This window comes from Chrysochloris asiatica, unplaced genomic scaffold (genome assembly GCF_000296735.1).
Source record: "Chrysochloris asiatica unplaced genomic scaffold, ChrAsi1.0 scaffold00022, whole genome shotgun sequence".
Classification (NCBI taxonomy): Eukaryota; Metazoa; Chordata; class Mammalia; order Afrosoricida; family Chrysochloridae; genus Chrysochloris; species Chrysochloris asiatica.
The window spans coordinates 16,373,253-16,395,991 of NW_006408540.1; the positions used below are offsets into that span (position 1 = coordinate 16,373,253).

General features: G+C 41.3%; 1 protein-coding gene across 1 annotated transcript in view; it reads right to left on the bottom strand.

Moving 5' to 3' along the window:
* The window catches only part of EPSTI1 (epithelial stromal interaction 1 (breast)), a 185,912-nt gene that overhangs the window by 122,508 nt on the left and 40,665 nt on the right, over window positions 1-22,739 (bottom strand). The window contains 2 exon segments of the mRNA XM_006837680.1: window positions 17,886-17,969; window positions 19,022-19,095. Coding sequence (XP_006837744.1) covers window positions 17,886-17,969; window positions 19,022-19,095 — 158 coding nt within the window.

Genomic DNA, 22,739 nt, shown 5'->3' on the forward strand with positions numbered 1-22,739 from the left:
GAGTCGGTACTGACTCAATGGCACTTAACAATAACAAGTCTTCAGCAGAAGTGTAGAAAAAGTATTTACCAAAATATTGGAGGATTTGAACACTTTTACTCAATACTTAAGAGTCCTGGTATGGCGCTGTGGGTTAATGCTCCAGACTGCAAAGCCATTTGAACTGCAAGGTCGTTGGTTCAAGCTCACCAGCTGCACCTCAGAAACCCTATACAGGGTCTCTATGGGTTGGAATTGACTTGACAGCTCTTAACAACAACAACTCAATGCTTACCAACGATGGTACATGTTTACGTATACTAATCCAAATGCTTAGATTCAATCAGATTATTTATGTCTTTCCATTTACCAATGACTCAAGTATACTTACAGCTATATACATAGGAGAAAGTTAAATCTCCAAGAGAATGAGATCCATCAGAAGAAAATATGGAATCCACTCCAATTCCACCATCACTGACTGACTGACCTTAAGTAAATCATTTAATATTCCTGGATCTCATTTCTTCAACAAGCATTTACCAAAGACATATTCTATGTTGGATCCTGGTAATACAAATGTAAACAGAGCAGTGCCTACTCTGGAGAAACTCAGCGAAGTCTAACTGGGGAGATAGACAATGAAGCAATTATGACAGTGGTGGTGGTATGTGCCACCAAGCTTGTTCCAATTTATAGTGACTACGTATACAGTTTCTGAGGCTATACGTCTTCCAGGGAGCAGAAAGCCTCATCTTTCTTCACAAAGCAACTGGTAGATTTGAACTACTGACCTTGCAGTTAGAAGCCCAGCTCACAATCAGCATGCTACCAGGGCTCCTGAATTATGACAGTATGGTGTGTTAAATTATGTTAGGACCCATGGAGACCCCATGTACAATAGAACAGAATGGTGTCCTCTCCTGTGCCATCATCTTGATCACTGGTGTGCTGGAGCCCATTGGTGTAGTTCTTGTGTCATTGAGGACTTCCCTCATTTTTGCTGACCCTCTGTTTGACCAAAGATGATGTGCTTTTCTAGTAATTGCTATTTCCTGATGATGTGTTCAACTAGAGAGTCGACATCTCACCATCCTCACTCTGAGAACACTCTGGGAGTATTTCTTCTAAGACTGATTTGTATCTTCTTTTAGCAATTCACAGCATATTCAATGTTCTTCACCAACACTGTGCTTGATACATCGATTCTTCCCCTCTCTTCCTTTCTCAACTTTTGCCAAGCATATAAAGTGATTAAAAGGACCAACCTTGGACTCAGGTGTAGCTTAGTCATCAAAGTGACATCTTTGCCTTTTAAAATTTTAAAGAGGTCTTTTGTAGCAAAATTTCCCAATGTTTTGTAGCAAACAGGGGTGAGTGGTTGATCTTATAGTCCAGGAGCAGAGGACCCTGGGACCATCAAGGGATCAGAGCAGGAGCGGGGTGTGGAACCCTACCCAGAGAAGCGGTGACATCAGAATTGGAGGCAGAAATAATGACATGGAGAGACAGAGCAGCTGAGAACTCTAGACTCATGGAGGGAGAGGGGATGTGTGATGGCCACCAGGGGGCAGGATGTACACTTTGGCTGTTTGAATGATTAGTATATTCATGAATGTTTGGGTGTACATCCAAAAAAACAAAAACAGAGGGAATAGAAGCAAATACTGTTGAATGAGGAAGCATAGAGGGGATTGTATTCACAATAAAAACTTTAAAAATTTTTCCCAGTGTAGTATATAATTTGATTTCTTTACTGATGGACTTTGATTGCTAATCCAAGTAGAATGAAGTCATTGACAACTTCCATTTCTTCCCCATTTATCATGAGCTGCTTATCAGTACAAGTCAGGAGATACACAGGTTTACAAATAACAAACGAGAAAAAGTACAGAAGTAGGTGATTAGCACATACTCAAGAGTTCCATAGGTATTTTGTTCAGTGCCTACCAAGAAGACACACCATGATGGGTCTCTGGAGTCTAGAAGTTAAACAACACTTGGAATGTAGTTTTTATCCTAAGGTTCATGAATAACCTGTATGTTGAAGTATGCCCACTTTTATGAAGAAAGGGCCCATAGCTTTCCTAAGATTCCTCAAGAGGTTGATGATTACATTGAAAGGATACAATTTAATTAGAAGTAGACATATAAGATACAGATCAGTCTTCAAAAACAAGCAAGAAGTAGTCCAGGAGGAAAAGGATGTTGGGGGAACAGGGCTGCTGTACTTCCACTGTGCAGGTTGTTCTTTGCTGTGGGAAGCCCAGGAGAAGATAGAAAAGGTTGAAAGAGAGCCAGCTCACCAAACCATGTACCCTGACAAGGGGCTATTTGTCCTCAGAGGAGGCATCTCTTCTGTTTCTCAAAACTGTACCATCAATCACCTGTCTGCATGTCCATGAAGCTGTCATGTGTGCCTGGAAGGAGGAGAATCAGTTTCTAATTTGTACAAATGCAGTGATAGGCTACTGACATTCCCAGGACTTACAGTGTTTTCAAAGCACAAAGTCAAAAGAGAATATGCCAGTGAACAATGAGATGCTTATGAGTGAAACTGAAAGGTGTTTGCAGAGAAACTGGTGGAAGAAAAGATTGAAAGAGTAGAAAGGGTCAATTATAAGGGATCTTACATGCTAAGTTGAGGAGTTTGGATAGGAACCATTATGAAATATATATATATATATAAACATTTTATATATATATATATACACACACATACATATAAACATATACGTACATATATACATATATACACACACATATATAAGTATGTGTGTGTGTGTGTGTGTATATATATAAAATGTTTATTATCAAGGAAATGGCTCATAATTACAGAGTCCCACATATCCATTATATTGGGAACAGGCCACACCTCAACCTCCAAGGAAACATCCCTTTAATTGATTGGCTGCTCATAGCCACTCATCATACAGCTTACTATGCTTGTATTAGGTTTCATTACCATGGGATTAAGGACATCCCAACTGCTAAACATCTGGTAATCCTGGCCTAGTCCAGTTGACACAGAATCCTAATCCTTAGAGTCCACCCTGTCAACTAGAAACTTATAAACTCTATGCATCATCTCAAAATAAAGAAAATTATAGTCATACTTGCATCTAACCTTTTGTAACTATAAAACACATACAACCCAATACACACTGGCCCCATTTACATCTTATATGTCACAAATGAACACAGCAAAAATACTTGATGCCTACATACAAAACAAAAAATATGTATTCATTCAAAAGTCCAAAAAGCACATTCTGAAAACCAGCCCGTAGGCACACAGCCTTACTTAGTCCATGGGCCTAGAACCCATAGCTGCTCTGTCTTTTCATGCCACCCTCTCTGCTGCCATCTCTGCTATTACCGCGTTTCCACGCAGATATCTTACACTACACTCATGCTCTTTCTTAATGATGGTCCTTGGAAAGTCTGTTCCTGCTAAGAAAGAAAACTACTCTCTCCTTTTACTTATGCATCTTCTACAATTCCAGTTTTGACAATCACAATGAATCTTACTAACAATAACTCATAACTGAAATCATAAAATCTATCAGCAGCATACCTCATGCCCCTTTCACCTGACCCATCTGGAAAAGAGGAAAACTAGTCAGTGGTGGGGGGATTCTCCTTTCCCCTCTCATTCAAAAACTAGGCACACCCATGAAAGCTTGTAAACTAGCCACTTCCTGCCTTTACATCACCCCTCCCCTCCCCATTTTAAGGAGCTCTGGTAGTGTAGTGGTTACAAATTGGGCTGTGAACCTTAAGGTCAGCAGTTCGAAACCACCAGCTGTTCTGCGGAAGAAAGATGAGGTCTTCTACTCCCATAAAGATTTGTTGTTGCTATGTGCCGTGGAGTTAGTTCCAACTCATAACGACCCTGTACAGGGTTTCTGAGGCTGTAAATCTTTACGGGAGCAGAAAGCCTCATCTTTCTCCCGCGGAACAGCTGGTAGATTCGAACTGCTGACCATGAGGTTCGCAGCCCAACCCATAACCACTACGCTACCAGAGCTCCTTCCCGTAAAGATTTACAGTCTTGGAAATCCTGTTCAGGGTCGCTGTGAGTTGGAACCAACTCCACGCATCACAATGACTCCCCATTTTGAGATCCAATGTCTAAATTGCCTGTCCCTATCAAACCAATCCTGGTGTGGCACTGTGGGTTAATGCAATGATCAGCAAAGTCAGTTTGAACTGCAAGGTCGGCAATTCAAGTTCACCAGCCACTCCTCAGAAACCCATACAGTGTCACTGTAAATTGGAACTGACTCAATGGCACTTAACAACCAATCAACACAGTACACTGAAGAGGCAAGCGTGTTCCTTGATCTGAAGAAACTTCCATTCCAGTTGAATTTTGAGCAACTGCGTCCATAAGCAAAAGTCCAGTCCAACAAATTGTAGCAATTGACACTTGCTTAGAGTATCAAACATCTTTATCTTCACCTTGTCAGGTTCTGGTCAGGTCATCCCTAGCCATCCAAGCTAAGTCAAACGGGTACCAGATGTAAGTTTGGGAGTTCACACACACCTCCCTACACTTCACACCAGCTGGCACCCTCACTCTCAGCCCAAGCGCCCATGGACTAGGTCAGTGCCCATGGACTCAGGAAGGAGTTCACACAATTCCCTAAACTTTCTACCAATCCGCCTTCCTGATCCTCTTCTCTCAAGGTCAGTGAGTGCCAATAGAACTTGTCCAAACCCAGCCCATATCTTCTTTGCTGCATTCGTCCCAATTCCAATCTCACATAGACCCAGAAGGTCACCAACAAGCATATGGCTCACTGGTTCCCTTTAACTTTCATTCCTGGAAGGGGGTTTTCTGTTGGTCCAACTTTGTGTGTCTTGATGCCTCTGAAACTCAAAAAGCCAAACTGCCTGCTTTTTTTTTCTCTCTGCTTCAATCTCCTTTTCTAGCAGTTCTAGGTTGGTCTACATACCTTTTCAAATGCAAATGTAAGGCTCTGCATGGGACTGAGGAAGACCAAACCTCTACAAAGGCTTAAAAGCAAAAGGCCTATTTTTTTCCTGGCAAATTTGAACTCTCCTTTTAACAAATCCAATCAAGGATAGGCTGGCTGTGGGTTTACAAATTCTCTGTAATAATAATTCCCAATATTTCTATCAAACTTGTATGTCTATTTTACATTAATAGGCAGGAGAAACCAATATCCATAAGACAGTCAAACACAAAAATCTTTTAAAACACTCAAATTCAATCTTTACTCCTACCTTGGTCTAATCTCATTCATATGCATATTGCTTTAGGCCTCTGGCCAGATAAATTTTAGTAGGTCCAGCTCCCAATAATCCATGCTTTTTAACCTGCCTGACATTGCTCCAGGCAACTCCAAAACTTCTGCTCTCTCCTCCACAGAAGTATTTTAGCCCATGCCCCTTCATACTTTCTCCAAAAGAAAACTCACAATTTCATTCGTCTGGAGCCATTGCAATGAATTCTGCTACCAGTGCCAACTGCTTAAGCTAAGTGGAGAGCATGTCTGACTTCCTCTGACCCCACAAGGGAAAAGAGGATTGAACTCAAAATCAGTCTAAGGCTGATTTCTATGAAGTGGAGGACAGACATGCCTCCACCACCCTGTATCACTGCCTTTAAAATTAGTCAAACTGTTGCCAAACCAAAACAAGGACTTGCCGCCTGTCACTGTAGTCACTTACAGAGACTGGGAGAGATCCAATCCAAGCTTTATTAACAGAAAGCCAGCAGCTGTCTGGAGGATGGGAGAATAATTTGTCAAGACCCTCCTGTCCAATATGAAGAGCAGGCACATTATATAGGGATGTGGCCCTGTGGGTTAATGAGCCAGACTGTAAAGTCGTTTGAACTGCAAGGTCGGCAGTTCAAGCTCACCAGCTGCTCCTTGGAAACCCTATACAGGGTTGCTATGGGTCAGAACAGACTCAAAGGTACTTAAAACAACAACAACAACATGTGGATGTAGATGGCATTCTTTGGAAAAAGGAAACAATAAATCAATTAACTTCCTCAAACATATTACCTTTACGGTCTCAGCAGCTTAATTCCTGAGTAACTATCTGGGTGGTTTAAGCACATACTATTCTCCTTATCCTGTTCTCCTTCTAGGACCTTAAGGTCATTTTAGCTAATTTATAATCTTCCTCATTTGCAGGGTCTGCATTTGAGACTTAATAACTAAACCAATTCCTTTTTATTTAGGTCAGTAGATCCATGCAATCAAGACTTGAGAATCAATTTAGAAAATTCATTTTGTTTCTCTAGAACCCCACTCTCTCAGTGGTACTACAAATTTTAGGCTGAGTTTTCTACAAAAAAAAAAAAATAGTGAAACATATGTGTATATAAAAAGAGAAGTATATTATTAAGGAAATGGCTCATAATGGCTGAGTCCTAAGTCCCCAGCCGAAGAGCCCATTATGCTATTTTGAAGAAGAAAGTAAGCAGTTCAATCCAACAGCAACATTTAGGATTATCTGGAAAAAGAGCAGGACCACAATTGTAAGAGAGCCAACTGGAAGGTTCTCACAATAGTCCAAGCCATAATTAAGGAAAGGGCAGACAGACCCTAAAAGTGCAGGGACAGAAATAGGGGGGATGACTACATGGATGTGGATCAAAGAGGGAAGAGTGCAGGAAGGTAGCATTCAAGAGCATCCGAATGAACAAGAGTTCAGTTTTGACTCTATTGGATTTGGGGTATACTTATGTGATACCTAACCATGCAGTCAAACTTCAGGTTCTTACATACATAACAGAAATCCATAAAACAAACTCTAACAGCACTGAAAAGGAAATTCGAAGTCTCACACTATAATTGCTATGGCTAAATGTTGTCAAGTCAGTTTCAACTTGTAGCCATTCTACATACGGTTCCTGAGGATCCAGCAGTTCAAATGAACTTTGCAGTTCATCAAAAATGGAACATTTTTGATGAAGGACAGAATGACTAGAAAGAAATTCAACAAAGATACAGGAGATCTAAACAACAATCAACTAACCTGACCTCACAGACACATACAGAAGACTCCACCCAACAGCAACACAGCACACATTCTCCTCCAATGAACATGGAACATTCTCCAGAATAGAATATATTCTAGGTCACAAAGCAAGCATTGATAAATTCAAAAACACCAAAATAGCAGATAGTCTCGGATCACAAAGTGACAAGCTTAGAAATTAATAACAGGAAGGACGAGGAAAAAATGAAAACTGCATAACATCTTGTTTAAAAATGACTGGGTAACAGAAGAAATGTAAAGTAAGAATTTTTTAATTACTAGAATGAAAATGCAAAATGCCAAACTCTTTGGGACACAGGCAAAAACTGAAGTGCTCAGAGGAGAATTTATAATTAACAAATGCACACATAAAAGAATAAAGGACGAAAGTCAGTAACATAACTCTACAACTTGAACAAACAGATAAAGAGCAGCAAAACAAGCCCACAGTCATCAGAAGAAAAGAAATAATAAAAGTTAAAGCAGAAATTCTAAAAATTGAGAAAAAAAAAGTCAGTAAGACTAGAAGTTGGTTCTTTGAGAAGATCAACAGCCATCAAGAAACTGTTGGTCAAACTGATAAAAGAAAGAGAAATCACAAATTATCCAAACAAGAAATGAGATGGATGACAGTACAACACAGCCAAATGAGATGAAAGGGAGCATAGCAGAATTAGCACAACAAATTATACTCAACAAATTTGAGAACCAAAAAGAAATGGACAAATTTCACTACTTATCCAAATGAACACAAACTGAGGTAGAGAATTTGAATAGACCCATAATAAAAGAAAAAATTGAAGACATCATTAAGAAAACACACACAAAAAAACTGCCCAACAAAGACAGCTATACTGGTGAATTCTATCAAGCATATAGAGATAAATTGACATCAAATTCTCCCCAAACTACTACAGAACATAGAAAGGAAGGGATACAATTCATTCTTGAAAGCAGCATAAGAGATACCCAAACCAGGCAAAACACTGAAAAACAAGATGATAGGCCAATATCCCTCTAAGCATACATGTAAAATTTCTTAACAAAATTCTAGTCAACACAATTCAACAGGATATAAAAAAATTAAAACTGAATACACATTTACATTAAAATGAAACAAGATCCATATACAAAAAAGTCAAAATGGATCGAAGACCTAAATGTAAAAACTGAAACTATAAAGGCCATCAAAGAAAAACTAGGGGCAGCACTAAAAAATAGGATCTCTACTGTATGGCATAAATAGAATATCAAACATAGTTACAAATGCACCAACAGTAGAAAATAAACTAGATAACGGATGCCTACTAAAAATTAAATATGTGTGCACATCAAACGACTTTGCTAAAAAAGTAAAAAGAGATCCTACATACTGGGGAAAAAAATTGGCTACAATATATCCAACAAGGGTCTGATCTCTAAAATTTATAGAACACTTCAACACCTCAGCGACAAAGGGACAAACAATCCAATTAACAATTGAGCAAAGGACATGGACAGACACGTCACCAAAAACATTCAGGTGGACACATGAAAAAATGCTTGCGATGCTATTGTTGTTGTGAAGTGCCTTGGAGTTGGTTCCAACTCACCTCAACCCTGTATAGGGTTTCCGAGGCTATAAATCTTCATGGGAGGAGAAAGCCTCATCTTTAGAGAGACACAAATCAAATCTACAATGAGGTATAGTATCACCCTAGCAATAATGGCACTGATCAAGAAAAGTTACAACAATAATGCTGGTAAGGCTGTGGGAAGATTTGAAGTCTTAGACATTGCTGGTAGGACTGCAAAATGGACATCCACGATGCAAAACAATATGGCACTTCCTCAAAAGCTAGAATTAGAAACGCCCTACAATCCAACAGTCCCACTCCTAGGTATAGGGCCTAGAGAAACTAGAGCTGTGAATGAATGAACATATGCACACTCATGTTCATCACTAAACCAAAACTCAAACCTACTGCCATTGAGTCAATTCTGACTCACAGCAACCCTGTATAGGTTTTCAAGGCTATAAATCTATAATGGGAGCAGAAAGCCTCATCTTTGTCCCAAGGAGCAACTGGTAGACAAGGAGAAACCTTGTAGTTAGCAGCCCCTTGTGTAGTCCACTATGCAAGTAGGGCTACTTATGTTCATCACTGCATTATACAAAATAGCATAGAGATTCATCATTTTTCTTTATCAATGCATACAACTCTATTGTATGTATGAGCCACAGTTTATGTGTCCATCAACTGAAGAATGCTTACATACATGCAATAGACCTCTATACAATAATAAAGAAAAATGATGAATTCGTGAAACATCTCACAAATTGGATGAATCTGGAGGACAGTATGCTGAGTGAAATAAGTCAATCACAAAAGAATAGACACTGAGACTACTATTACAAAAAGTCTAGACTAGGTGTGGCATTATGGGCTAATGAGTCAGACTGACTGGAAAGTCATTTGAACTGCAAGGTTGGTGGTTCAAACTCACCAGCTGCTCCTTGGAAACCCTATGTGTCAGAATCGACTCAACGGCGCTTAACAGACGAGGTTTACACACAGAAACAAACGTTCTTTGATGGTTACAAGGGAAGACAAGGGGAGGAGGAATGGAGAAGCACTAAATAGATAGTTGTTGTTGTTGTGGAGTCGGTTCCGACTCATAGCGACCCTGTACAGGATTTCCCAGGCTGTAAATCTCTACGGGAGCAGAAAGACTCATCTTTCTCCCGCGGAACAGCTGGTAGTTTCGAACTGGTGACCTTGTGGTTCATAGCCCAATTCGTAATCACTATGCTAACAGATAATAGTAGTTGTTAAGTGCCGCCAAGTCAGTTCTGACTCAAGTGACCCTGTATAGGATTTCCAAGGAGCAGCTAGTGGGTTTGAACCATCAACCTTTTGGTAAGCAGTTTGGTGCTGATCCTACAGTGCCACACTAGGACTAGATAGTTGTTGTTGTTGAGTACTATTGAGTCAGTTCTGACTCATAGAGATCCTGTATAGGGTTTCTGAGGAGCAGCTGTTGAGTCTGAACCACCGATCTTGTGGTTCAAATTGACCTTGAGGCCCAGCTCTAATCCTAAGGTATCACACCAGGTTCACTCTGGTGAAGCAAAAGGCAATATGCAATATAGTGAAAGTCCACACAACATGACCAAGGCAAAGGAACATGCTTACAGGTATGCAGAATAAAGGACAACAAGGATAAAAACTGAAGTCCTGGTGTGGTGCTATACGATAAGCACTGGATCACAAGGTTGGTTTGAACCGCAAGGTGGATGATTCAAACTCACCAGAGGCCCCTCGGAAACCCTACACAGAGTTGCTATTTCACTTAATAACCATAGAGGCTATGAAATCCTGCAACAACAGTAGCAACAATAATTTGTGATTCGATACATTGCTATAAAAAGGGGGAGAGAGTCATATGGAGGACACCTGTATATATGAGGTGTATGAAATTTTGATAATTCATGGAAAAGTAGAATTATAAGATAGCAGGTAAAAAGACCATGGAATTATTCCATGAACATTTTTGAATCCCCCTTGTATATGTATATATAAATGTGAAAACCGAACGTAATACCATTGAGTTGATTCAGACTTACAGTGATCCTGTATAAGGTTTCTGAGACCATAAATCTTTTCCGGAGCAGAACACTTCATCTTTCTCTCATGGCGTGACTGGCAGATTTGAACAACAGAGCCTGCATAGTCTACAGCACCACCAGGGGTCTTTATATATAGGTATGCCTGAGGATGTATCTGTTTTCTAGAGCACAAAAATCCATCTTTTGTATTTGCAAGGGGATGTATAGTATTATTGCTACTAAAGAGCTCTGGTAGTGTAGTGGTTACAAATTGAGCTGCGAACCGCAAGGTCAGCAGTTAGAAACTACCAACTGTTCTGTGGGAGAAAAATGAAGCTTTCTGCTCTTGTAAAGATTTACAGCCTGGGAAACCCTGTACAGGGACTCTATGAGTTGGAACCGACTCCACAGCACATAACAACCACCACATGTCTGGACTAAGTCTGGCTGGTGTCATCATGTATGGTAATCTCAGGTTGTTTTCTGCTGTTGTTGATTCTTAGTCCATAAAATACCCTTTAGCATTTTTTGTAAAGTTGTTTTGATCATTACAAATTCCTTTAATTTCTGTTTATCAGGAAATGTCCTAATTTCGCCATCATATTTAAGGAACAGCTTTGCCAGATATATGGTTCTTGGTTGGCAACCTTTTTATTTTGGTTTGTTTTTTCTTCAGAGTTTTGTATTATGTCATTCCATCGCCTTCTTGCATGCATGGTTTCTGCTGAAAAATCCAAGCTTAACCTTACTGGTTCTCCTGTGTAGGTAACTTTTCATTTTTTTCCAAGCTGCTCTCAGGATTCTTTCTTTGCCTTTGATTTTGGAAAAGTTTGATTATGATATGTCTAGGTGATTTTGTTTTTGATTTATCCTATATGGAGTTTGTTCAGCTTCTTGTATATTTATCTTCTCATCTTTCATGTTAGGGAAGTTTTCTTCAACAATTTTCTCTGTGCTTATCTCTTCCTGTTCTGGAATTCTGATCATATGTTAAGTTGTTCCTCATCATGGTGTCCCACAGAACTCTTAGGCTTTCTTTGAAATTTTTTCATTCTTTTTTCTGATTGTTCTTCTGGCATACTAATATTGAGAGATTTATCTTAAACCTCACTAATTTGAGTTTTCATTGCTTCACATCTATTACTTTGTTCTTTCAATATATTGTCCATTTCTGAAAATTTAGTTTTAATTTTCTGGATTTCTAATTGCAGGTTTTATAGTTTACATTTATTTTGTCTATTTGTTCTTGCAGTGTTTTCCTGAATTCTTCTGAAGTTTTTATTGTGTAATCTTTGCTTTCTACCAGTCATTTGAAGGTAACCCAATTATCATTCTTTTGAATTATTTTTCAGTTAGTTACATTACCTTTTCTTCCTCAGAAATGGTTTCTGGCTCTGCATCTTCTTCATCATTTGTTAAAGCCATGTTCTCTCTTTTCTCTGTTGTCTGTTGTCTCTGAGGCACTGTGGGGTTGTTGTATTTGCAAAAACCAACAGTGCAGTTGTTGGACCTGGAGGGAACAAACCTCAGTGTGTGTGTGGGGGGGGGGGGGAGTTCCTGCAATTCAGGAGCTTATAAGGTTGTTGTGGAAAAGATGTAACAACAGAGTTTCTTGCTCTAGTTGGAGTTCTTATTGGCCTCAGTGTTATTTATATTTAGGGCACTCAATTCAAAAGTTGATGGAGCTGATTTCAGTTTCTGTTAGGACCACATGGAAGCTGGGGGCAGGGTGACTGGTTAAATGCTGGTCTGGTGGCTCTATGGACACCTATGGTCTGAAGCCAAGCCCACCTGAATCTAGACATCAAAGTGGCACAACTAGCCCCCACTTCACACTGGCGTGGGTTCTAACCATGTGGCTCTGAATTCCTGAAGAGCAAGGCCTGCACTGGGGCTGGATGAGGTTGGTTGCTGGCTATACTTCTTGTCATCAGGGAAGTCTAGGGAGAAAGAGAAAAATCGTACCTTTTCCTTTGCCCACATGAATCTACTCCACGGCCAAAGCTGCTCACAATATGGTTGAGCTGCCTCTGGCCAGCCGGTCACCAGTCAGTCTCCCTCTCTTGCTGTCCCTACTTGGCCTCTTCTCCCAGCAAGCACTTCATCAAGTTCTGTAACCTTTCTTCTGAAGTTCAAGGTGCCAGAATTTTCATCTGTGTCTGTTTTATTTTCTCTGGTATCTTTGTTGTAGAGGATCCATGTAGTGCGTCTGCCTAGTCTGCCATCTTTCTGGAAGCCCTTTTCCTGTCTTTTAAATGACCTTTTGCTTTATGTATGTCATCCTTGATGTCATCCCACAATTGTCTGTGTTGACATATTTGAGTAAGGTGACATTATGCTGACTGCCACATATGTTATAATCTATTTTTAATTCATTAAATGTCAGACACACAATATGCCAGATTCTTCAAAAAAGCTATGCTCTCTTTAACCCTCTGAGGCTTGACTATAGAATGTGGTCCAGCTCCCTCTTCTTTCTGGATACGCTGTACTCAACCTCGCATGAACCTAGCAGATTGAGATTCCATTACCACTCTGGTGGCCTTTCCTTGGAGACTGAAAACTGGAGGACAGGGTGGGTGAAAACCTGGGCTATGTAGAGGCCAAGATGGAGGCTCTCGGGGTGGGAACAGGCTACTCAGATTCGACCGGGTCCAGAGTTGCTGGGCAGCAGCATTGGCTGCTGGTATTTTGCAGGCTGTTGTCCAGGTGAATGTTCATTTTGCATTTTAAACAATTAATCCTCCATTAAGTACAGCCATTCTCACTTCCTTTGGCCATTTTCACACTGGCAATGTGAAGCATATCACTTTTAGATGGCTTAATGTCCATTTTCTTCATTTGACACCAACTCCTACATAGGTTTACATTTCATAAGAAAAGCTGTGGCTCTTCACCTCCCAGGAAGGATGAGGACATGGTGCCAGCATAAGCCACTCAGCGAGAAAATTTGAGGAAGATCCAGTATGGGCTGTCCATTCTCTCATAAAGCAGAGGAAGCTGTTGTTATTGTTGGTGGTGTTGTCAAGTCGGTTGTGACTCATAGCAACCCTATGTACAACAAAACGAAATACTGTCTAGTCTGCATCATCTCCACAATTTCTATTAGCCTTGAGCCAAATGCTGCTGCTACCCTGTCAACCCATCTCATTGCAGGGGGTCTTCCTCTTTTTTGTTAACCCTCCAGTTTACCAAGCATGATGTCCTTTTCCAGGGACTGGTCCTTCCTGATCACATGTCTGAAGCATGAGAGACAGTCTCTCCATCCTGACTTCTAAGAAGCAATCTGGCTGTGCTTCTTCCAAAATAGATTTGCTTGTTTTTCTGGCAGTCCATGATCCTTTTACTATTCTTCTCTAACATCACCACTCATCTGTATCATTTTATTGTATTGTGGTGACTTGTGTGTTGCTGTGATGCTGGAAGCTATGCCACTGATATTTTAAACACCAGCAGGGTCACCCAAGGTGGACAGGTTTCAGCAGAGTTCCAGACTAAGACAGAATAGAAAGAAGGCGAGACAAACTACTTCTGAATGATTACTCATTGGAAACCTTATGGATAACAGGAGATTGGTGTTGGTGTTGGTGGTTATGTACCGTGGAGTCAGTTCTGACTCACAGCGACCATGTACAGAGTTTACGGGAGCAGAAGGCCTCATCTTTCTCCCACGGAACAGCTGGTAGTTTTGAACTGCTGACTTTGAGGTTAGCAGCCTGATTCGTAACCACTACACTACCAGAGCTCCTTAACAGTTGTTGTTGTTGTTATGTGCCATCGAGTCATTTCCGACCCATAGCGACCCTGTATAGGGTTTCCGAGGGTGTAAATCTTTACGGGAGTAGAAAGCCTCATCTTTCTCCCGCGGTGCAGCTGGTAGTTTCGAACCGCTGACCTTAAGGTTCGCAGCCCGATTCGTAACCACTACGCTACCAGAGCTCTACGCTACCAGAGCTCTCCTTAACAGTAGGTTGTTGTTATTGTTGTTGGTACCAACTCAGAGACTTTATGCACAGCAGAACAAAACACTGCCCGATCCTGGGCCAACTTCAGTATTGTTGCCATGCTTGAGCCCACTGATGCTGCCACTTTGCCAATCCATCTCGCTAGTGGTCTTCCTCTTTTTCTCTGACCCTTCACCTTACCAAACATGATATCCTTCTCCAGCGACTGGCCCCTCCTGACAACACGTCTGAAGAATGAGAGACGAAGTTTGGCCACCTTGGCCTCCAAGGAGCACTCTGGCTGCACTTCTTCCAACATAGATCAGTTGGTTCTTTTGGAAGCCAATGGCACTTTCAATATTCTCCTCCAACACCATAACGGATTACTGCTTCTCAAATTTTTACATTCACAAGAATCCCCCGGGGGCCCTGTTAAGATGTAGATTCTGAATTCAGAAGGTCTGGTGCAAAGCCCTTAAGTCTGCATTTCCAAATCATGCCTATGCTGAGAGGCCAAGAAGCACATCTGAAAAGCAAGGTGTACACATCAACTAGGGTGTCACAAACTGTTAAGCACTTGACTACTTACTGAAAGTTTGGCATCTTAACTCCACCCAGTGGTACCTCAGAAAACAGATCAGATGGTCTACTTCCTAAAGGTTACAGGCTTGACAACCTTAACGGAGCAATTCCTCTCTGCACATGTGGGGTCGCCTGAGTCAGAAATAACTAAACAGAAAGGGACAAGAACATTATCCCTGGATTCTCTGAGAAGAAAGAAGAAAGGCCAGGCAACCCATTTCCCAAAAATCAGCCTTTGAAGCCCCTATGGGGCAATTCTTCTTTGACACACTCCTTTGAGTCAGAGCTGATGGAAACTAGTTTAATATAGCAACTCTCCCACCCCCATCTGTCACTTGTGGGCATATTTGTACTAACAATCATTATAGTCATCATGTTAGACAAGTCAATCCAATCAAGATTTCTGTGTTTATTGTTTAGTATTATGGTATAACTTGGAAAGGCATGGGTGGGGACGGGGCGGAAATGTGCTATTATTCCGTGCTAACAATGTTTTCAGCCATTACCTAAATGGTTGTTATGGTCCAGAGTGTACAACAGAATGAAACACAGCTCAGTCCTGCAACAATGAGACCGCTGTTACAGTCACAGTGTCAGTCTGTCTCCCGAATGCTGATGTGGTTGTTAAGTGCTGTCGAGTGAATTCTGACTCACTAAGGAGTAGCTGGTGAATGTGATCCACCTACCTTGTGGTTCAAACAGATAATGCAGTCCAGTGCATTCTCGCACAGCACCACACCAGGACTTTCCTGACAAGAATACATTATTTGACTCATGAAGAAATGAACTATAACAAACAAGCTAGTTGTGGTCATTAAACAACAACTAAGGATATCATGTTTGGTAAGGTGGAGGGTCAGAGAAAAAGAGGAGGACCCCCAATGAGATGGATTGGCCAGGTGGCAGCATCGATGGACTCAAGTGGGGCGAGAGTAGTGAGGTTGGCCCAGGATCGGACATTGTTCCGTTCTGCTGTGCATGGGGTCGCTATGGGTCGGTACCGACTCGATGGCACCTGACAACACCAATAGTTACATTTAGGAATTAGGTGGTTGTGTGCTGTTGAGTAAGTTCTGACTTATAGCAAAACCCTATATAGCATTTCTAAGGCTTTAAATCTTTACAAAGGCAGAAAGCCTAATTTTTCTCCTTTGCAGTGACTAGTGGATATGTACTGCTGACCTTGTGGTTAGCTGCCCAACTCACAACTCACTATGCTATCAGGGGCCCTCACTCTTAGGATTGTTGTTGTTGTTAAGTGTCGCCTACTCGGTTCCAACTCGTAGCAACTCTGTATAGGGATTCTGAGGAGCAGCTGGTGGGTGTGAACTGTCAACCTTGTGGTTCGTAGTCCAGTGCTGAGCCTACAGCTAAGATGCTGCAATTCAATAATCTGTCAAGGTTAAAAACCTTAAACTTAAAACTTAGAGGTTTAGACTAGGTCACATCACTAGTGCTGAAATGCAAACGCAGGCTCTTTTGTGTATCAGAAAGCAAACGGCTCTGTCTATGTCCACTCACCCTGACGTGTTTGGATGACAGAACAGTGGTGCATCACTGGTTGCCCTTATTACTCAGGGCTTTGTCTTTTGGCCAGAATAGGCATACTACTATCCTGATTACTCACCTGAGACATGAGACAGTGTGATGACTGAGAGCTCCCCTGGGACCATTTTGTTGTTAGGTGCCATCGAGTCAGTACCGACTCATAGCGACCTTATGTACAACAGAATGAAACACTGCCTGATCCTGAGCCAACCTCACAGTTGTTGCCACGCTTGAGCCCATTGATGCTGCCACTTTGCTCATATGTATGCGAAAGCTGGACAGTGAAAAAGGAAGACTATAGATGAATTGATACTTTGAGCTATGGTGTTGGAGGAGAATACTAAAAGTGTCATGGGCTGCCAAAAGAACCAACAGATCTGTGTTGGAAGAAGTGCAGCCAGAGTGCTCCTTGGAGGACAGGATGGCCAAACTTTGTCTCTCATACTTCAGACATATTGTCAGGAGGGACCACTCGCTGGAGAAGGATATCATGTTACGTAAGGTGGAGGGTCAGAGAGAAGACCCCCAACGAGATGGAACCAGTTTACCTAGGTTCAAATTCAAGTCCTTCTGCTCATTGGATGGGTACCCTTGGAATAGTTATCTACTATTTCTTTGTCTGTTTCCTCAATGATAAAATCTAGAAACAATAATATATATTTCATAGGTAGGGTTCTTGTACGGGTGGAGTCTTTGGGCAGTGCAAACAGTTGACATCCTTGGATGCTAACCAAAAGGTTGGAGGTTCAAGGCCAGCGTAGAAGTGTGCTCCATAGGTCTACATCTACTTCTGAAACCTCAACCATTTGAAAACCCTATAAAGGAGCTCTGGTAGCGTAGTGGTTACGAATCGGGCTGCGAACCTTAAGGTCAGCGGTTCGAAACTACCAGCCGCTCCGCGGGAGAAAGATGAGGCTTTCTACTCCCGTAAGGATTTACACCCTCGGAAACCCTGTACAGGGTCGCTATGGGTCGGAACCGACTCGACAGCACTTAACAACAACAATGGAGGAGCACACTTCTACTCTGACATACCTAGGGTCACCATGATTCGGCGTCAACTCAGTGACAACGGTTTAGCTATGGGTTTTTTTTGTTGTTGTTTTTATTGTGGGGGTGAAATGAGTTAGTAATGAGTTAATAAATGGATAGTGCCTGCTAGAGACCCTGGCACACAGTAACTTCTCAGTAGATGTTAGCTGGTCATCCTCTCATCTTACCTTCTCTCTCTGAATTGCCTTCATTTTTTGGATTTCAGCTTCTTCGGCTTCCTTCTTGATCCTTATAGATTCTTCTCTTTTTAGCTAAATTGCATTGAAATTACAGAGGATAAAAACCAGTTACCATTTTTTTTCAGTCTGAATCTCTGGAGCACAAAATTATGATGAAAGGCAAATTGCAGTATTGTTTGTGCTGTACCTCACCATTGATTATAGGTTGTTACTTCAACTCCATTTAGGTCACAGAGAACGATTGGGCTACATACGTTCCTTGTCCATGAAATTTCTCTCTGCTTTTCTTATACCAGTGTAGGTTTCTCTCCACCTCTCCCTTCTTCCCTCTTTTTTTCTCCCTTTCTTCCTTTTTCTTTCTGTTCCACCCTCTCCCTGTCTCTCCCTCAGTTGGGAGAGAGAAGTCTAAATAACATGTCCTGATTACAAAACTTATAGTTTTCATTATAAAAATTACTGAACATGTTAAATAATTCTTAAAATACTTCCACAACTGGCATGGAATAAACAATATCCACATCCTAGGAACCAAAACATTCAACACAAAGTAGAGAGTTCATTTAAAGTAGAAGAAAAAAGTGCATTCCCTTTCATCAAGGGTCCTGCTGACTGACGTATAGCTTGAATGGAATTCTAGTTAGCCAGTCCTGGTGTGGCACTGTGGGTTAATGCACCAGACTGCAAAGCTGTTTGAACTGCAAGGTCAGCAGTTCAAGCTCACCAGCAGCTCCTCGAAACCCTATACAGGGTCGCTATGGGTTGGAACTGACTCTATGACACTTCACAAGAAGAACATCTCTTCACTTGGGAGTCCTGAGGTGGTGCTATAGAATAAGAGCTTGACCTCAAGGTCAGTTTGCACCCAAGTTCAGCAGTTTAAACTCCCCAGCCACTCCTCTGAAACCTTACACGAGGTCACTATGAGTTGAAAATGACTCGACGGCATTTAACAGCAAATAGCAACATCCCTTCTTTCACTTGGCCCCTGCTGACTTCTTTGATTTTTGAGTTTCTCTTTTACAGTTGGTTTAAAGGTTTTAAGCTTTCAGTAAAGTAACTTTATCATTTCACAGTTACTACTCCATTTCCTCGCCAAAATTAAACCCATAGCGCTGGATTCTGACCTTTTGTTGGTATTTAGATTGCATCAGCTGCCATTGTTGCTTCTGCCTGACTTCAGCTTCTGATTGGCTTCCACCTAGAGCGGAAGGAAAAGGCAAGAAGGTGAAAACTGAATATGAAGCTGAAATGTCAGCCATTGGAGACTAATTAATACTTGATCAGTCTACAACATAAATTTCCTTAACATGTTTGTGCCCTTGGAAATGAAAACATAACCAGTTTTCTTAATAAGACATTTTGAAAAAATGTAATTAATTAAAAGAGAAAGTTGAAAAACTAAGGCCAAGATCCTGAACAAAGAGGACAATCCTAATACTTTAATCAAGTAAATATAAGGGTTTTCACTTACATTGAAATCATACTTGGAGGGTCATACTAAATGACAAGAAATAGCACTTGTCTATTTAATTCTAGAACATTCTTCCTGCTTGAGCATGCTTCCTTGCCTTAATAAAGCAGATGATCAATGATGTGTAAATTGTTTCTCTTCTTTAACTCTACTATCCTATGTTTAAGTAGCAAAATCCAGGATTCCCCCAGGAGTCTCATCACTGAACAAGTGTGTATCTTTATAACCTAGTATCTTAGAAGTACAATGAAAACTGCCTAGTTAGTAATTCACTAGGAATCAGTTGAAGAGAAAAATATGGATGCTAGGTCATTTGCTTGGTCTCTCAGGAACCTAAAATAATTTGGGGCCAGAAATCTTCACACCTCAACAATCATCTAAGAATTACTACTTAGGCATTTCTCTCAATGTTTATGCAAACTAGATGTGTAGATTATAAAGATTCCATTGAAATAATTCTTCGGTGCTTTGGTCTCTAAAAGTGTCAGTCTTTGAAAGATTCACTATCAACAATGATGCATGAAAATAATTTACATTCATTGTTGTTTTTATAATTGAGCCGGTAAAGATACCACAGGGAATTTCCTCTGATTTCCAAAACATACATAAGGCCTATTTGGTTTCAGTCCTACAGTCTCTGTTACAAGGAGGTAGGAGAATGAGAGGGAAGCAAAGAGGATTGTAGAAGTTTTAATGAAATGTTACATGTTCAGCATCTTCAACATACAGTCTTTAAAAGATGGAGAACTAGGGAGGAGTTGAAAGAAGAAATGGAGAAAGCATTTGCAAGTTTTGCTGAGACCCATCTCAAAATTTAACGAATTCTAGAATTTTCATTCTTATTCCTTAACATCTTATCTCATACACATACTTGGCCATTCCTAGATACTTCATTATAGCAGGAAGTTTCAATGAGGGTCCTGTTTCATGACTGACTGAAATCTAGTTTGTTGTTGTGGTTAAGTGGCATCAAGTCGATTCCGACCCGTAGTGACCTTGTATAGGGTTTCCAAGGAGCAGCTGGTGACCTTGAACCACTGACCTTGCAGTTCAAACGGCTTTGCAATCTGGTGCATTAACCCACAGTGCCACACCAGGACTCCTAGTTTAGAAATCTATAGTTTGTTGTTGTTGTTGTTGTTGTTGTTGTTGTTGTTGTTGTTACGTGCCGTTGAGTTGGTTCCGACCCATAGTGACCCTGTACAGGGTTTCCGAGGCTGTAAATCTTTACGGAGTGGCTGGTAGTTTTGAACTGCTGACCTTAAGGTTCGCAGCCCAATTCGTAACCAATATGGTACCAGAGCTCCTTAGAAATCTAGTTTAGGGAACCTTAATTAAGAAGGCACCTTCAGTAGGTGCAAGTGGTTAAACAGGTCAAAAGTGACTTACCATGGAGTCAACACCAAACTATGGCACCCCCACGTGTGTCAGAACTCTGCTCCATAGGGCTTTCAAAATGGCTGGTTTTCAGGAAGCAGATCGTCACAGCTTTCTCCCAAAAGGCCTCTCTGGGTGGACTCAAACCTCTGAGCTTTCGGTTAACAGCTGTGAATTAGCCATGTGCACCACCTGTTGTTGTTGTTAGGTGCCACTGAATCGGTACCGACTCATAGCAACCTTATGCACAGCAGAATGAAACACTGCCTGATCCTGGGCCAACCTAGACATTCTGAATGTACACCACCTAGACATTTTGAATAGCTCATCCAAGGGAGGTAGAAATATGGGCATGTCTTTGTGAATTCCTTCGTGTGTGTGTGTGTGTGTGTGTGTGTGTATGAAGAAGAGGGAATCTTCATTTCAAGATGAGCAAGAGAGGTTTAATGAAAACCACTTCAAGATCTGAACCTGTATCTCTACAAGAACAAAGGACTCAATGACCCATGCCTGGACAAACCAAAGCAAAGCATAAAATCACAGGACCATGGCCAGATGGCTTCTCAGATGTGTGGGTATGAGGAGGAGCCACCATGCAGATGGCCTGTACTGCCAGAACTTATGAGAAGAAAAGATGTGCGAGCTAGTGTTTCTGGTATTCTAGGGTGGATCATATGTTTATATGAAGCCATCTTGGATGGACTTAACCATGAGAGCCACCTGGAGAATAATGGAGTTCTATAAAGACAATCTGCCAAAACCCAATGGTGGCATCAAGAGCTGGCAGCAGGATACATTAATCATCTTTCTAAGTCTCAGTGTCCTCATTTGTAAGGTGGACGGAACGAATAGCCATAACGCTGGTAACAGTTTAAATGAGGTTTGTTGTTGTTGTTGTTGTGAGCTGCCATCGAGTCAGTGCCAACACATAGCGACCTTATGCACAGCAGAAGGAAACATTGCCTGATCCTGGGCCAACCTCACTATTGTTAAGGTAATATGTATAGTACCTTAAATGAGATAGTATACATAAACTACTTAGCATAGTATCTAATGTGCACTCAGTAAACAAGAGGGATGGTTATGGTTAGAATGCAAGTTCCACAAAGGAGTCCCTGGAGGGTACAAATGGTTAATATGCTTGGCTGATAACCAATAGGTTGAAAGTTCAAGTCCACACCCTTAGGAGACAGGCCTGGTGACCAAAAAATCAGCCACTGAAAATCTTGTGGAGTACAGTTCCACTCTTGACACTACTCTTGGGATCGCCAACTGATTTTAACCTCCATGAAGACAAAGACTGTTTTGTTGGGAGTGGTCAATCAGTATTTGTTGAATGATGATGACAAGATTTTAAAAGAAAAGAGCAAGAGCTATGCAAAGGCAAGGATATTGTCTCTGTCAAAGGTATGCAGGTCAGAGGTGAGTAAGGGGGGAGTGCTGACAAACTCGAAGAATCCCAAGAGAAGACTCCAAGGCTTGAAGAATCAGAACCAGGGCGCTATATATAGGTCCTTGCCTCTCCTACCTCCCCTCCCCCTTTGGCCCTGTGGGCAGAGGAGCCTGGAGGAGAAACCTGGTTATATGCCCCTTACTCTCACTAGCTTCCTACCTGACATGGGCCTGGGCTGGGGCAAGGGAGAACCATTACTACTACATTCATAACAGAGTTGCAACCAGTACCTGGGATGAAACATTGATTGCTGAAATGAAACAGGCACACACCTAGAATTCATTGGACTACTTTACAATTTAAGAAAAACCAAAAAGATCAGGAGGGTCTGCTCCAATTTCACCCAAAGAGCAAGGGAAAAATTAACGTCTTATAGTCCGTTTGAAAAAGACCACTTAGGAAAGGACAAGTTGTCTCCCAATTGATCAGTGTGTCAGGCATAAAGCTGACTTTGTGTAAGATGTGGTGGAAGGACTACAGCAACGCTTTTACTTTCACTCAGTCAGTGATTCCCAAATGAGCTTATTTGAAAACTGTATTC